At 29.2% G+C, this 18,049-nt stretch overlaps 2 protein-coding genes across 11 annotated transcripts in view; both read left to right on the top strand.

Annotated features, from left to right (window-relative positions):
- Positions 1-6,456: 6,456 nt before the first annotated feature.
- LOC107442327 (zinc finger protein 28-like) lies at positions 6,457-8,036 on the top strand. The gene has a single exon (XM_016055866.4). It carries the CDS (start codon positions 6,758-6,760, stop codon positions 7,682-7,684), a length of 927 nt encoding a protein of 308 aa, XP_015911352.1. The 5' UTR covers positions 6,457-6,757; the 3' UTR covers positions 7,685-8,036.
- A 6,647-nt stretch (positions 8,037-14,683) lies between these two features.
- Positions 14,684-18,049, top strand: part of LOC107442335 (rab-like protein 6) — a 39,724-nt gene continuing 36,358 nt past the window's right edge. For 2 of the 10 annotated variants that reach the window (XM_071184416.1, XM_043048200.2), the window contains exon 1: positions 14,690-15,006. The gene's annotated coding sequence lies outside the window, so the exon portion shown is untranslated. Of the gene's footprint in view, positions 15,029-15,096; positions 15,267-18,049 lie in introns of those variants that run through there. The other 8 variants (XM_043048202.2, XM_071184411.1, XM_043048201.2 and 5 more) reach the window with 7 other exon arrangements.

Below are 18,049 nucleotides of genomic sequence, written 5' to 3'. Positions count from 1 at the left end.
AACTTTAGAAACTTTAATGTGTAACTTTTGAATACAGTTATTTTAATACCCACTGTACTTATAAATTATGTAACTTATTCACGATGTTGAAGATCATACAAAGGATTCTGCTACTGGGTTTTATATCAAAAATATTAAGCAAGATAAACTACTATTTTCTGTAGTAACTGTTTTAATGAGTACTAAAATAAAATATATTAAATCACAACAGTCTAAAATCTTGTAAAACTAATGCTATTTTTAAGGTCTGTTGTACTTATACATATCAATCTATTAGATCTGTGCTAAAACTTAAAAAAATTGATTTAACTCAACTAGTTTATAGATTATGAAACAAAGCTTATGTTATTTAGAGTAGAAAATCAGGTTTAAACAAAATACAAGTAGTAGTACATAGTATATGACTTTAACGACAATTTGTAAAGTAATCAGTATTTCAACAAATGAAGAGCTTGGACTTATATAATGATAAGCCGCATTTTCAAATTGTCTAGGAATGCATTTTCAGTGAAAAACACAACGATTTTCACTTAAGTAATAAGATGTGCACTGTGGTGTTATTTACGAGGCATCCGTAATTATGTAAAGTATCTATCTAAAAGCAATGTTAAGGAAAATTATTATCTAAAAATATCACCTTTGGAAAAATGTTACAGATCTCTATATTGCCCACAAGCCTTCATATATATAAAGTTTTGTATGTAAATTTAAGCTGAATTTGATAATTCTGCACTACACTGCATTGTTTAAATCCATGCTTCTGAACATTCAGTATTTATGCAAAGGCTTCCAATGAATCTGTATAATTGATCTTACACTGTAGATGATCAATAAGCACATTATAGAGACAACACTGTATTCAAAATCTTGAAATTATTTAATGCTATCAGATTTACAATTAACAAGCAACAGGCAAACAAATCCCAGGTTAAAATTTTATTGCAAGACATCATAAACTAATTTTGGACGATATTATGCTTTTTTGAACCCAAAAGTTCTCTGAAAACCAAAAATAAAACTTTTCTACCCACAGACCTGAAGACATTCAAAACTCGTACATGGTACATTTATCTGGTGAAAACGACCATCTTTTTTACCAGGTTTGAATCCAATAGAATTTTTTTCCCCATTTGGTCAGTTTTGGAGACAAGGGTTTGTAATAAATCCCTTTGGTATACATACCCAAAATATATCCTTGTTCAAGAATGTGAACAACGGGACAAAATATCAGTATGCCAATAGTAGACATAGCAAAAAAATTTATCACAAGTTTAAAACTCAACGTTAAGGCAAAAGGTTGTTACTTTGAATTTTTTAACTATGTTACTGGTATACGGTGTTTTCATGATTATTTGGAAAATTTTAATAAGCAGTTAAAATATCTATTTCATAATTCCAAGGTATTTCTTGTCACCGTATTAAATATTTTTTATGGTCTGGTGTAACAACAAAAAAGGCACATCCATGGACTCATTTATTAGACAGAACCTGACACATTTCATTGTTATTTGCTCTGATTTTTTCCTCACTTTAAAAAGGTTTTTTTTCCAACTGCAATAAATACTGATTTTTAATTGCTAAGGATTATAATCAGGGATAGAAGCATTGATTAATAATGCGACAAGATAAATTCCATTCATTTTCATTTCTTATAAGTTAAATAATAGTGCAAAACCTGGTATAATTTTAATGAGGCAGTAGATGACTAGTCTATGTAATTTTGAACTATGTAATCTGTAATTTGGGACTATCTCACCTATTTTCTTATTACAAAAATTGGTATTGTGTATATTTCTACAATTTGGCACTATAATTCTGTCTATAAAAATATTAGTGTTATATAGAAGAAAAAAAATTTAATAAAATAGGGGTTATACACTTGCTCTGAAGTTTTACTCACTTCAACTTAATTGTTAATCTTTTATCATTTTGGTTTGCTTTAATTAATAAAACTAAACATATAACTTTTCATTTTGGTTGTAGTATATTTATTTTCTATGAAATTGTTTTATTCAAAAAGAAAGTATATAACTTGTTATTACTTTTCATTGTGAATGAGATCATACTCCTTTGATTTCCAGCTATAAATTGTGAAACTAACTGTACAAAAATATTCATTACAAATTAAACCTACAAATTGGAGTTGAACTAAAAGCACATGTTTTGGGTATATAAAGCTACATTAAAATTAAATATGACTACAATTTTTTTAAATCTAAAAATAAAGTTCCTATTTTGTGCTCTTTTTCATGATTTGATTTCTGTGATAAAATTCTTAAATTTTATAAATTGCATGATATTTTTCATTTATGTCCTTTTTTTTTTTTCAGTAGACTTTACTTATAAATTTGTTTTTAATATTTTTGAAATACTCAAAAATCTATTACAGTTTCTACTTGTTTGGTAACATTTAAATGACCACCACTTCATATTTATATAAATATACACTTTCAAGCATGAATAATAAAATGTGGAGGAAAAAAAGATTTGTCTGTTTAAGTTTGATTATAAAATAACACGATTTTTAAAATTTGACATAAAATAGAACAAATGTATCAAGAATATTTTCCCAAAGTCAATCATAAAAGAACAGACAGATCTTATGGAAACTTTTTCTGTTAGGCTTAACTGCTAGATGCTAATATTGAAAACTTGAATTTTCTCAACTCAGTTTTCCATTTAAAACTCTATTTTTGTAATCTGTGGACAAAATTTCTGGGAAAAAAGTAATAAAAATACACATTAAGCTGATCTTATGAAATTTTGAACACTTCTTCTGTATAGAATTGACTAAATATTAAATGATTTCTTCAATTACAACCTATTTAATAATACAATATGTGGTCTAAATTTTACCAATAACCTTATTGGTATCTCTGTCAATTATTAACTCTTTTTCCCTTAAATCATTCCTTCACTATTTGGTCTATTTTATCTGTTAAGAGGGTCCATTAGTTCTTAAGAAATGTATTCGTTTTTCTATAGGTTCTCCAAAAATTTGTTCTCAGTGGTTAAATTATCAAAATCCAAAAACAAAAACACTTGCTCAAATATTGTTTTATGTGCTTGAATTATAAAATGATTGATCCTTTAATTATTAAGAATTCTGTGATAGATATAAAAGAATTATATTCAGAATTATGACCAGAAGTATCTCGTTGCAGAATATATTATCTTTTAATATGTGACCAGAGAAAAATCTGGAAAAATTTATGATTCTTGAGTGATACTTGAAAGTGTATGTTGCAAAAGCTTCAATGTTACTTTACAAGACTGTATTTTTATTAGTTATCTATTTGTATATTATTCGGTGATGTTCTAATGTTCGGTAACTTCTAATTGTTTAAATATTTTTCTTGGAATAAGCATAACTTAATGCTTTTAGTAATAGATTAAGCAGCTTTATGAAAACAAATTACCTAAATAAAAAAGTTTTAAAATTCTTACATCGTCATTTTAAACATTTATACTGATCGAATTCAAAGTTTTTACTTAAAAATATTTGTACGGCCAAAGTTTTACAACCCATTTGATATTATTAAAAAAAAAAATACTTGTTTTCTTCTAAAATGCTGTGATAAAAAAATTTCGAATTATGAATCAACAAAGTAATCTGCTTTATGAATTATTTGTTATCTTGTTTAGAAAATTTATAATTTTGCGCACTTTAGCTGGTAGAAAGCGACCACTTTTATTTAAATTTATTTCTTATATTTTTAGTCTTTTGTTGTAGTTTATGTGATGAGAGAGATTCCATGTCAACTTTTTATGTATAGATGAGTTTGTTTTAAATTGGTATATGTTATAGAAAAATTGAAATTATTAAAAATATTGTATACTACAGTTGTAATTTGGTGTTTCTTCTTTAAGCTTTCAAACAAATTTGAATTTAAGACAATCCGTTTTAGCATACTATTATTGATACTAATTATACTTAACTAATTGTGGAAATATGTACCTAACGATATGTGGGTAATAAACTTTTCACTATCCCAAGAAGCAGATAACAAGAGAATTTGCTAAATTTTTACACCTGCTCTAAAAGTCTTATGGCAAGACAGTATTTAAACCTCCCCCACCCCAAAAAAAAGTTGATAATTGAAAAAATAATAAAGTGGTAGCATATTATGGATTATGTGTAAAGAATAGTTTCTTGTTCTACACTCTACTTTTAAAAAGTCATATTAAGAGAATACCAAACTTAATTTATGTATACCCCATTACAATTATTTCGCCACCATTTTATTTCAATTTTTCATGACTCCTAAAATTATTGTAAAAACCACTTAACTTTATTTCACACAGTCAATCATATGTATATATAATGATTTTTTAATTATGACAGGACAAAATTTATTAAATGGCATAATTTTGATTAGCTCCATTATAAATTTAATTTAGTTTGCATTATAGTTGTTTCATGCTTAATTTTTATTATTAAAAACATTCAAGAGATTTGATGCACTAAATTATTTTAATGAGTAGGGTTAGAGCATCATTTTTACAGCAGCTTTATTTTCTGATTATTATGTTATGCTTGGCTTGAATTATTCATGTGAAGTTTTAAAACCAACACTACAATTTGTTTAGAGAGAGAAGAAGCAAAGTAAAAGGATAGCTCTTTTTTTTTTTCTTTCCTAAAATGCATTTTTTAAACATACATATAGAGTAAATCAGATTTTTGGTTATTCAAATTGAATACCAATAACAAAGGATTTCAATGAAACATCAACTTTGGAAGCCTTGTGTTGATTACCAACAACTGTATATTTATAAAAGTTTAGCAATCTCTTTGGCCCAGAAATTTGAATTAATGATTTTATTTATTTTTTCAATGTATTTTAATGAGATAAAAAATGTTTATTTTCATATCTTAATTATTGGAGTACCTGAGAAAATTGATCAGTTTAAATACAAATTGTTTTGCTTTGATTACTGAAAAAAAATTATGATTTTTTTTTCTTTGAAACTTACTCCTAAGATCGAATTCTAAAGTCTTTTTTTTCGAATACAATTTTTTATTTTATTTTCATATTTTAGATTATGGTTTAAGTCTTTCCAGTTTCTCTGGAAATTGAACAGGGGTAGGCTTGTCGAGTGCATTATATTTTTAGAAACTGCAGTATCTTGCTGATATGTATGTTTCTTGTAGCTTACTCTGGAACTTTGAATTCAAACTTAAATTTTCAATTTTTTTTTTAAATAATCAATTAAATATCATGCATAAGGCCTAAGAATTAGAAAATCACTCTAAAAAATTTCTATATCGTTTTAGAGGAATGCCCCTGCACACAAAGTTCATACTCATGTCATGTGGTAATATATAAAATATACCTGAAGAAATTAAAGATAATTAAATTTTAAACACGTAAAAATCTCAATTTTCGTAATATTAAATTTCAAATACATTGACATTATTCACGAGCAAATATCAAAGACTAGCATTTTTCAGCTTTATTTTACACGATAAACTTAAATACTTCTAGTACCGCAGTGGACTGATCGTTAAGACACGGTTCCCAGCAGATCACCGAAGTCAAGCATCACTGGCTGCGGTCAGTGTGCGGGTGGGTGACCACTTGGATCAGTCTGCGTAGGGACCGAGGGTGTGCGGTATTGGTCCTCGTTAAGCTGTGCTACCGCAAAGTGCTCGACTTCGCGCAGGTCGTCGGGCTACCGAAGCGGGGTGCCATCCCCTCCGCAGAAGATCAAAATTGTGATGGCATGTCTTCGGATCATCCTCCGGGATGCTTTCCAGACCGTCGCCAATAGCCCATTGTGCAGCTCTAGTGCGACGTAAATTAACAACAACAACTTCTAATTGGCGATCGAAATGGGCTGCAGGTGGCGTAGAGCAGAACTCTTTTCCTATGGCAACACTTCACATGCTTTCCCCATTAGCGTGTGGAAAGTCATAGAGGAAGGAAGTACGTTAGTTTCTCTCTTGATTTTCATATAGATTAAAATCTTTTAACTTGAAAAACTATATGGAACTGAAAACTACATTAAACATAGTTCTAAAGAAAAGTATCATGGAAATTTTAAAAAATATTTTTATTAAATAAAAAGGAAAAATATTAAGAAAAGGGAAAATATCGTAGTACATTCCTATATAACTGAAAAGAGGAGGAGAAGGGTTAAAGGCATGAAACCGGTCTCTCCCCAGATGGCGTATTCGAGTGTTGCGATCGCGAATTTTTACAAAATAAATTTTTTATAAATGCAAATCCTTTTCCTACATTATTCATATTGTAATTGAAAAAAAAGTCTTTTTTAGATTTTACATTTAATTTATTGAAATTTAATTTCATATAGATAAACGAAATATTCATTAGTCATTGCATAAAAGTAGAATTAAAGTTCTCAAAAATCACTGCTTGGAAAAAACAAGTCCTTGTTCTCCAAATCCCTAGATAGGGAACACCATTACCTTTTTAAAACTGCTACCTGTGCTAGCGACATCTAGTAGTTGTATGGAACTCATTAACAGCCGAAATCCTTAATGATTCTATAACCAAGCAAAAATAAACGATATATAACGATCTGACTAAAGTTAATGATATTTTAGTTAGCGAAAATAGACAACCGGAAACGTTGTAATTCTTGAAAAGACTGACGTTTAAAATGAATTAATCGGTATTTTTATCAAGAACTATTGATTATTACGTCGTCATAATAACATTTCAAGTCACTGAAGCGCATAATTTTAAGAATTTATCATTTTGTTTATGTTTAAGAGAATTTTTATTTCTGTAGTATGGGGGAAAAATCTTCTAATAAATGTAAATTAAAAAAACGCTATTTGTCCCTACACGGTGAGAAATCTTTTTCATGCAGTTTGTGTAATAAAATTTTCAGACAAAAAAGATATTTAGACCAACATTATCTTATTCATTCTGAAAAGTCTTACTCGTGTAGTATTTGTGACAAATCTTTTAATCAAAAAAGATATTTAGATCAGCATAATCTTGTTCATACTGGGGAAAAATTTTACTCATGCAGTGTATGCGATAAAACATTCACACAGAGCACTAATTTGAGGAAACACTTTCGTCTTCATACTGGTGAAAAGCCTTATTCATGCAGTGTATGTGATAAAACGTTCACACAGAAAGCTCATTTAAATATTCACCACCTTGTTCATACTGGAGAGAAACCTTATTCATGCAATTTGTGTGATAAAACATTCACACAAAAAACCAGTTTAAATCAGCACTGTCGAACTCATGCGTCAGAGAAATCTTTTTCATGCAGTGTATGTTACAAATCTTTCACACATGAACTTAGTTTAAAACAACACTCTCTGCTTCATACCCGAGAAAAATTTTTTCCATGCAATGTTTGTGATAAAAAATTCTCCCAAAAAGCTCATTTAAACGAGCACTCCCGTATTCATAGTGGAGAAAAGCCATATTCTTGCAGTGTATGTGATAAAGCATTCCCAAGGAAGCATCATTTAGTTAACCACTCTCGTATTCATACTGGAGAAAAGCCCTTTTCTTGTAGTGTGTGTAATAAAACATTTTCACGGAAAACTCATTTAAATAGTCACTACCTAGTTCATACAGGAGAAAAACCTTATTTATGCAGTGTGTGTAATAAAACATTTTCACAGAAATCTCATTTAAATAAGCATTCTCGGATTCATGCTCCAAAAAAACCTTATTTATCCATTGTGTGTTAGATAAATCTTTTGCACATTTAAAGGCATATGAGTAATTATTACATAGTTCAAACCTAAACAAAGCAATGATTAAACTATGGTTTTAAAAAATAATTATTAAACTTTCACACTGAAAACTCAATTAAATAAACACTCTTTATACTGAAGAGAAACCTTTTTAACTAAAATTGCCTGAACTATTATGTATATATGTTACTGTAGTTAAAATTCTATTATTTTTTAACCATTGTTAACTATGGATTCCCAACAACACCATGCTTCTATCTTCTGCTAATGATGTGGATTTGGGTGTAACTGAGATAAATTCTTAAACTAACTATTCACCAAATAAAAGATTAGTAATTGAAATGCCTCTATTTGTCAAGCTTTTTCTTTGTTCAAGTTTGAACCAACAGGTATTTTTTTCATAGCATTTTTATCTTTAAAGCTCAAAATTTCTCAGCAGCACTATCTTTATAAATTCTAATTCATGGCCCAAATGCAGCCAAACAAAAATTATTATAAAAATTCAGCTTAATTTAACATATAGGTAAAAAAATTTGCAAAGGTATTTAGAAATTATACCAAAAAAGTTTGTTCCCTAAACTTATTTTGAATGACTTAACTAAATATAAACATATTCAATACTAAAAAATGTGTGATAAATCCTTGTACAGTGTGAGTCGGTAATTGACTAACAGAAATGTCATACTGAAATATGCATGACATATTTTCTAAGATTTAAAACTAAATTATATTCTTACTTTTAATCATTTTCTCAATAAATAATATATATATATAATCTGTAATCTCTTTACCACAACCTTGAATTGAGTGCATAGTAAAAAAATCTATTATCAGAGATTCTCTCTACATCTGCTTAACACATTAATATAGAATTCAAAAGCTGTTGTATGGTTGCTAAATGTTTTGAATTCATTAAAATCACTTATTTCTCATTTTTTATTTTTTGCCAACAGATTTGAATGTGTAAATCTAAGTAAAAGAGTCTTTGCAGTAAATTAAATAAATTAGTAGCTAATGCATAGATTCCTTAACTTTCCTTGACGAAAACTATTTTAATATATTCACGACACTTGCATTTTTGATTTCTTGGTGGACGAAGGTATTATCTGATAAATGTACATTTATATTAAAAATTTAGATTAATCTTTCCTTTAAAGCTCTACGTTTTCTAAATTAAAACATTTCTTAAATTGTTTATCAAAGTTGTTTCTTGGAATAAAGTATGGACGTTTGAAGGTGAATACCTCAAGCTCTTCAATGGAAATATTAAATTATTTTGCATCTTCAACAAAATTCCTTGACAAGAAAAATTCTCTCAAATCAGCATTATGATCTTGAAGAAAAACGAATTTAGAGGCGTTTTATAAAGGTGTTTCAGCGATTTCCCCCCATTTTTATTTTAATGATCTAACAAGAAAGTCTCCAGTTTTTGTAATGTTCTGCAGCTCTCACTGTGTGCTGAAAAATTTTCTGCTACCTGAGTTACTTCTAAAACTTAAAAACTGTTAAGGAGCACATCACCAAGCTAGTTGATTAACTAATTTGCTCCTCTGAAGTGTGGTATCAGGAATTTTCTGCATTTTATTTAGGTAATGTGATTGATCACATTAGCAGCTTTTGTACAGTTAAAGTTCAAGAGTTTGCTTCTTACTTTATTACTAGCAGCTAGTTATTCTTGTGTTTCTTGAGATGATGAGAAACCCCATTTAAAATATATATATATATAACAGGGCTCCTACGAGTCAGGGAAAACCTGGAATTGTCAAGGAATTTTATTTTAACTCAAAAAATCAGGGAAAGTTGCAATTTTTTTACAAAAACCAGGAATATTTCTATATCATACCTGGAAAAGAACCAGTCTTAAATTGTCAGTAACAGTAATCAGTTATTGAGATTCAAGTTAAATAATTCTAACATGTATTCAATTATTTGTTTTAAAAATTTCACATTTTAGCCAAACAAAGGTTCCCATCCTCATTTAATGATATTTTTTTTACACAGAAAATCTTATATTGTGCATTAAAAATAAAATAATCAGTTTTCTGATGAAAATATGGTCTTGATTTTCATTGACATATACCTGGAAAAGTCAGGGAATTATTTCTCTGAAATTGAGTGGGAACCCTGATATAAATGAAATATTTCTACTTTAATAATTCTCTAGTTTAATAATTGATATATTCTTAATTCCATATGTAAATTATAAAAGCATATACAGTCGAACTCGTTTATAACGAGCACAAAGGGTCCGTAACGTGTACTCGTTAAATCCGAGTGCTCGTAATAAACGGGTCCTTTAGGCAGGCGTGCAGCCAGAAGAAGGGGGGAGGGCTTGGGAGGTCAAATGATTGAGTTTACTGAAAATTTAATTAATACTTACTTACTTTAATTACATTAATTAATACTTTTTCTCAATTTAATGACAACTACCCCCCCCCCAACCAGCAAAAAATTTCCAGTTGCACTACAGTCTTAAAGGAAAGAAGCAATAAACGGAAAGAAAAATAAAGGTTAGAGCGATAAGGGCACTTAAGTTTAAGTTCGCGTTTTTTTTTTGATTTTGCACTCATTTCTTATCATTTTAAAAAAATATAAGACTAGAAAGATGAGAAAAAATATTACAAGACAGAAAAATATTGCTCGCTAAAACCGGGTCTTGCTCGTTAAAAGCGACTTCTGTTCCATAGACTTAACACTGATCCAATCAAATATTCTCGTTTCCCTCGGTAAATCCGAGTTCTCGTTAAATCCGAGCTCGTTATAAACGAGTTCGACTGTATAATCATATTTTTTTATGCTTATATATATGTTTAATTTTTTAAATATACTATTTAAAAAATTGACTTGTATTTATAGTTTTGTTACTATAATTAGAAAATTTTGACAATTTTAACCAGTTTTTGACATTAAAAATCCAAACTTGTAAAATTTCATTATTGTTTTTTATGGGATCAAGAAAGAGACATGAATAACTACGCTATTAACTATTTTTAACCTATGAAATAAATAAAAATAATTAGCATTCTGTATGTATTAAAAGTAGCCCTTTAAAAAAAATTATCAATATTTTTTAGCATGTATTTTTTTTCTCTGCTTATACATAAAGGCCTACATTTTCTTTTATATTATTAACCTATGATTTAAAACGTTTGCTTCTTTTATCTGATCAATGTATGAGAACATGATGCTAAGTCGCAAAAGTTTAGACGAATTAGATCTAGTACAAGTCAGTATTCTTGTTATAATCGAAGACATAGCACATGTTCAAAATATATATAATAGACTATATCTTCTTTTAATATGAACCAATTATTTTGTAGTTGTTTGAAATATATAGTTATAGCGTACTAAACTGCCACACCAAGCCACACAATTCTAGGCGAATTATGAACCGCAGAATGATTGTAATATGGTTCCATTGTGCACCTTATTCAAAGCACAGAGATGATCATTATAACAAACGAACCCACTAAGCTGCAAAAGCATAGTTGAATTGGGAGCCTCACAATAAGGCATAATATTTTTTTTGTTCTTTTTTGCTCCTTTTGCAAATTCATGAAAATGACTTAGAGCTTAATTTTCGTTAAACAGCAAGGTACCGTGGTCTAGTATGAAGTTATTATCAAGAACACGAGTTCGAGAACGGAAATGATCTCGTATAGTTTTTTTTTCCCCAAGAAAAAAAGGTTAATTAGCCATTTATTTTTTACTTTCCTCGAATAAGAAATTTTTTTAAAGTAATGTTAATAAAATACTTTTATACCGCTTTCCATATGCCCCTCTATGAAGAAAGCGTCGGGGGCACTATGAAAAATATCCGAAGATTTCGAGTTTTCTCTGTATATGCATAAAAGCAAATTTTCTGCTTTATTTACCTATAATTTTAACACTTTGAACTATTTATTATTTCAGTGTAAATAAGGATGAGGCCATGCTGCAAAAATATAGACAAATTATATTGGGCACCAAGTAGCTTTAATGATACGTTCTTGTTGTTCTTCTTTTTTTCGAGCTTTCTGCGTGTACATAAGGCCTAAAGCCTAAATTTAAAATTTATATTGACCTATAATTTTTAAATTTTGCCACATTTCTTTTTGATAAGAAGAAAACACAAAGCTAATATAAGACATAAGTTTTGGCACATAAAAGCCAATTTATATTATCCTATAATTTTAAAACTTTGAATAATTTATTATTTCAGTATGAATAAAGACGAGGCCATGCCACAAAAAATTTTAGGCGTATATTTTAAGTAACAATGAGTTCTAATAGTGCTAATGCCAATCACTTTAAGCCATTGTGTGTAATTTGAACATGTGCCATTTCTTTGATAATAATGGAAATTAAAACTTGAGCCCAAAGAATGTTGTCTATAATTTTGCGGCTTTTGCTTAATGTTTACTACACTGAAAAAATAAATTGGGTGAAGTTTGAAAAATTATAAGTTGATGTAAAAGTAAGATTTAATGTATATGCAGATAACAGGAAATCTTTAGAAATTTTTTTGCAGAGTCCCGGTGTTTTCTTTAAAAGAAAAACACTGAGAGCGACAATTTGAAATGTTTTATAAAAACTTCCACACCGCAAAAAAGGTAAGTAAAAGATTATTATTTTTATAACAAAAAGAAAAAACATTTTTAGCTAGTAATGAGATTTTTTTATTCATACTCGACGCGATACACCATCACCCAAGGCATCGAACTCGCGGTCTTGGGATAAGCAGTTTGGCGCTTCATTCCATATTTCAGAACCGTGGTCATCTTACCGTTTCATGTGAATCAAGACTCTTAATCATTTTGGTGGTTCCGCATTGCATGCACGATGGAAACATATTATAACCCACAGTATGACCCCTAGTTTGTCTATAATTATTTGTCAATACAATATATCGGACCTATTTTCATATTTATAGGTTAATATTGAGATATATGTATTTAAAACTAGCAATATTCTTATATTATAAAGGGAATATTATCTTAAAAACTTGTGTTCGAACAAAGTTGTCTATACTTGTGCCTTTTAGCTTAATGTTTATTTACAAATAAAATAAAAAATGGGACATAGTCTGAAAATTATTGGTTAATATAAAAGTAAAATTAGGCTTAAATGTATATGCAGAGAATACAAATCTTCAGATCCCTGTGTAGTGAATGGTAACAGGTGCACGTTAAATCTGTCTGGTCACAAAGTTCTCCATGTTCCCATGACAAATCATACCTCTGGTGGAACTAAATTGATTGTTCGCTAATTCAGGTCAAAATTACGATCGGTGGATAAATGAATGCATGTGTGGACGTGTCTGACCTATATACGGGTTGAGACGTATGTGTGTGTGGTAGAAGTAAAATTCTTGATATAGATGGCGCCACTGAAAAACAATAGGAAGTGCATTCACTTTGCCTTATGAAGATAATGTAATTTTCATGCATGCGTAATACAATTTTGATCATCTGTGGAAGGGCTGACTCTCCTGCTTTGGTATTCTGACGTCCTATGAGGCGTCCTTAAAGGTAACAATAGGATAGTTTGACGAGAACCGATACCGTACACCCTCAGAGATCTTTTTCAGGCAGATCAAAATTTTCTCTTATCTGTTGAATAACGATTGGACAAAATAAAAAGGAATGAGAAATTTAACAATTTTCAACGATAAAAAAGCAGGCAAGATTCTTTGATAACCATTAATAAAATGAGTTTTCTTTTTTAATTTAAGTGGTAAAATGGCTAATCACTGGTTGCAACATTTCATAGTCTCACAGTGGACTGATCGTTAAGAGGACGCGATACCCAGATAAAAAACCGGAATTGGCAAAATCAGAGTTGTAATAGTCACCCTTTGGGGGCGTCGCTTTGAGGGAGGAGTGAATTGGTACAGNATCCTCGTTAAACTGTTCTACCGTAAAGTGCTCGATTTCGCGTGCAGGTCGTCGGGCTACTGAAGCGGGGGTGCCATACCCTCTGCAGAGGATCAAAATTGTGATGGCATGTCTTTGGATCATCTTCAGGGATGTTTCCCAGACCGTGGCCAATAGGCCATTGCGCAGCTATAGTGCGACGTAAATGAACTACAAACAAGCAACATTTCATAATTCAGCATCTTCACTGTGGTACTGGTACTTTCATTTACGTCACTCTAGAGCCTCACAATAAGCTATTGGCGATGGTTTGGGAAACAACATCCCTGACGATGATCCGGATCATCCTTTAAAATGCTCCGGACCGGAGACAGCATTCATAAGTCACATCTCGTCATTCAGTGTGGTCATATTCACACGCCATCCATCCGCAGATCACAATTTTGATCTGAACCAGAGCACGATTTATCTCCTATCCTGTTTACTCAGAAGTATTGATTTCTCATTGAAACTTGGAGGATTTTGTGACAGATTTAGCATGCACCAGTCACCATTTTGTACACGGGGAATCTTTTGTCGGCTAGGACTGAACTTATGACCACTCGCTCATGGGTCAATTGCCCAACCAGTCAGGCTATCCCGACACCATATTTTCGCTGTGAATCAAAGAGATTTTTCTATTCGAATATAGTGGAAAAGGTTTGTAGTAACATATTCCCAACCACCTTCTAATAACTAGCTTTTACAGTCCCTTGTTGAGCTACATATTGACGCAAAATCGATATTTATACCACCAATATTTTGAAATACTATATTTTCAAAATACCATATTTTTTTAAGCTATATGATCTTGTTTTCAGCGCATGATATTGTTATAGAATACATTATAAGCTATCTAATAAATTTGATATTCACTTTGAGAATAAAACCTAAAAGTGAGACCGAAACCCAAGAACCTAAATGGTTCTAAATAATCGTAATATACATCGGTTTGTACGGTTGAAACCGTTTATTCAGTGTTAGTATATGAATTCTTAAAGAACAGGTATAAATCAACTGCGCGACTTTAAACTGCTTTTAACGGTTAGGCAGATTGCTTCTTTAAATTTTTTTTTTTAATATGTTTTATGATTGAAGTGGCATCAGTGATTTTACTGCATGGCACTGTTTTATTTTTATTTATGTTTTATGTAAACTGAAAACTGATGATCTAGAGCAAATGACCTGATAAAAGGATTGAATTCTCTCTCACTTTTGTCAACAATAAAAATTATTCATTATCTCTCTTAGTTTTTACAATGAATTGTTTAAAAATAAATTTTCTTCTCGACTGTTCATTTTTTTAATTATCTAAATAGTTTGACATATGCTGATATCGAAACTTTGTTTACTTCTTAAAATATTAGTGACAAATGAAGCTAAATAAAACTTTTTGCTCATTGTGACCACTACTTTTTTAGGGTATATATTTTATTGAACTTTGGTAATTTGCTATATGTTTTATTAGTTTTCTCAGCTTATTAAACGTAAAACTATTTAAACGGAAATATCATTGGCGGAATATTAAACAGAAATATCAAACTGGCAAATTCATTTTAAGGAATTGCGCATTTAGATTTTTTGTTTGTTTTAATGTTTTTATTTTAACTTCATATTTTAAACTTATTTTAATATTTACAAAAATAAAACCTTGTTAAAGGACTAAAAATTTATAAACTGAAGTATGTATTTTATTAGTATTGCATGTTTAACTCAATTTATTGGTAATAAGATTTTTTACGAGATTTTTTACTACGATCTTATCTGAAAATTATTTATTTTTAAGTATGTTTACTTTTCTTCCTGTACGTTTTTTTTTTCTTTTCATTTATTTCAATTTGCTAATTGTCTTGTGGAAAATTGAAGGAATTTTTTTAATTATAATACTTTTTTTCATGTTGGCGCACAAAACATTCGTCTTTATACAGGTTAAATTTTAAAATTAGTTTATAACTTTATGGGTAATTTTTTTAACACTCTAGTTAGTATTGTTCATTAATTAAGAAAAATCCTGTTTTATGTCTTCATTTTAATGGGCTATATTTTAGATATTATTAATTTATGGTTGAAAATGTGTTTTTTAACATTAAACATACCATAATCAGTCAAATGACAGGTACAATATTGTATGACATACATTATTGTATGTAGTGTAAAGTGTTGGTATGTTTAATGTTAAAAATAATCAATAGTAGTGTTCTCTTTAAGCGTTTTTAAAAGGAAGGCTCGCCTTATCTGCCTTTTGATCCTTATAAGTGCATACTCTTTGCTCTTTTTATAAAAACATTGTCTTTTTACTCATATCCCATTTTTAAAAAATTAATAACTCACTGTTTAAATAATAACTACGCACTGGTAGAGTTATCTGCATATATTGGTTTAAATCTGATAACTGTCACAAATATTTACTTTGTTAGGATTATTTTCAATCAGTTAAATTTTTATTAGTTTCACTTTTTTTCAAGAGAGGCAGGTATATTAATGAATATTTTAAATGATTTTAAAATTATTCTTTAAATAAATACTTTTTTTCTTAAAAATGCACCTTTGAATATTTATATTTTGATAATTTTCAGTTTAAATTGTAGGAAAAAGCTTTCAAGCTGTTTATCAGAGTAATATATATATATATTTTTTCTTTTGAGAAAATTTAAGCTCAGAGAAAGAAAAATTTATGCTCAACTCTTTTTGCGTGTCTTTAATTATTTTTATAATTTTTCTCTTGTTTTGATAATGTGTGAGAATTTATGACTTGTAGTCATAAAATAGTATAAGAAGGTAATTCAAAAATGTTGAGGATTAAATCCAGTTATTACATAATGTAACACAATTTCATAAATTTTTACTTTGTTAAGTGAGTACCCTTTTAAAATTCAAAGTGCCTGTTTCTTTGAGAAAGTGCCTAGTCCTTTCTTATTCCTAGGAAGAACTCTGCAAAAGTGTAAATATATAGGAATAATTTTCAAGGGTGAAATATTGTATAAACTTAAAAGGATAAATTAAGTTTTAAATTGCTTGCTGAATGTTACAAATTATCTTGTTTGTCAGCAAATGACCTGATGAACACATCAGTGGCCTATTTTCTCTTTCATACAATTTTATTTAAAAATAAGATGAAAAAACTGCAATCAGTTATTTAGATGATTGTGAATAAAGACTTTTGTCTCTCTTAGTAATTAAATATAAATTATTAATTTTATCAGAACTTGCAACATATGTAGTATTAATTTTTAATTTTATTTGTAAGTGCAATCAGTTAATGATATGTTTCTGAACAGAGATCTCTGCTTCTTTTTCAGTACAATAAAACTTCACCTTATAAATACAAAATCGACGCTTCTCATCACAATGTTTTTTTAATAATTCCCTGAGAGTTTTCTATGAATAAGCTATTGCATACCGTTTCTGAAACGTTGATCGCTTCAAATCGAATACCATATTTTCTAAATTTGAAAAAAAAAAGAAGCTATTTCTACCTTTAATTTCAAAACAAAAAAAATTTTTTTTTTTTTTAAATCATTTTTTAAAGCATATAATTTTTTTTTATTTTATTCATAACTAAAAATCTTGTTAAGCTATTTTATTGCTTTTAAATCAACCATTCTCCTGTTATTTTACTTTATCTTTGCCAAGAAAGGAGAAAAAATGATACTGTTCAGGTGAAATTTTTTAAACAACAGCATCTTTTGTTCTTTTCATCTGGACAACACAAGTGATGATTGATACCCTACAAGTTGAAATGTCACATAAGATGCTCTTAATTCATCTTCCTCATTGAAAAATCTCTCCTTTTTCTAGTTAATTTGACCACTGTAGTTAAAAAAGAAGCTGGGTTAAAAAAGAACTCTAGTCATTGAGGTGTTCCTATAAATAAAATATTTATTCAAGCTTTTGACAAATAGGATTGATTGCCATGTTTTTATTTAATATTTCACAAGAGATTTACCTTCAAGGAGGTATTGCCATGTGACACGTCAACCGATAATAGGAAATATGATACATGTAATAGATGACATAATTCTGATGATCCCATTTCTGAACTTATCAAGTTTGATTAGCTTGACAGGAGAAAGTGTTATCAATAGTGATGATTTTGTAATTATTGGCAAGAATGTTTAAAAAATGATGTAAATGTAGACAAAATTGCTGAAATGGTCGTAAAAAATGACGTTGAGAGTAATATTGAAGAAATTGATACCCATTTGATGCTTTCTGAGGAAGAACCAAAAGTGAAAACTTTATGTGATACTCAAACTTGTGATGAGTATAACTGAGATATTTTTATCTATCCAAAAATGAGGAAATTGATGTAAAATTGCTAAATGATTTAAAACTGTATCATGATAAGTTACATGCAAAGACATAAGTTGCAACTGCTTAAAACAAATTTCTACTATCTCTCATTTCAACTAAATAAGTATGTAACAATGACAAAGACATGTACATGTATCAAATTTCTTCATTG

This window comes from Parasteatoda tepidariorum, chromosome 8 (assembly GCF_043381705.1).
Source record: "Parasteatoda tepidariorum isolate YZ-2023 chromosome 8, CAS_Ptep_4.0, whole genome shotgun sequence".
NCBI lineage: Eukaryota > Metazoa > Arthropoda > Arachnida > Araneae > Theridiidae > Parasteatoda > Parasteatoda tepidariorum.
The sequence above is the reverse complement of the archived record's forward strand: the minus strand, read 5'-3'. Positions and strand labels throughout refer to the sequence as shown.

Coding starts and splice junctions, on each gene's coding strand:
- LOC107442327 (XM_016055866.4), top strand. CDS start 6,758: ATGGGGGAAAAATCTTCTAATAAATGTAAATTAAAAAAACGCTATTTG.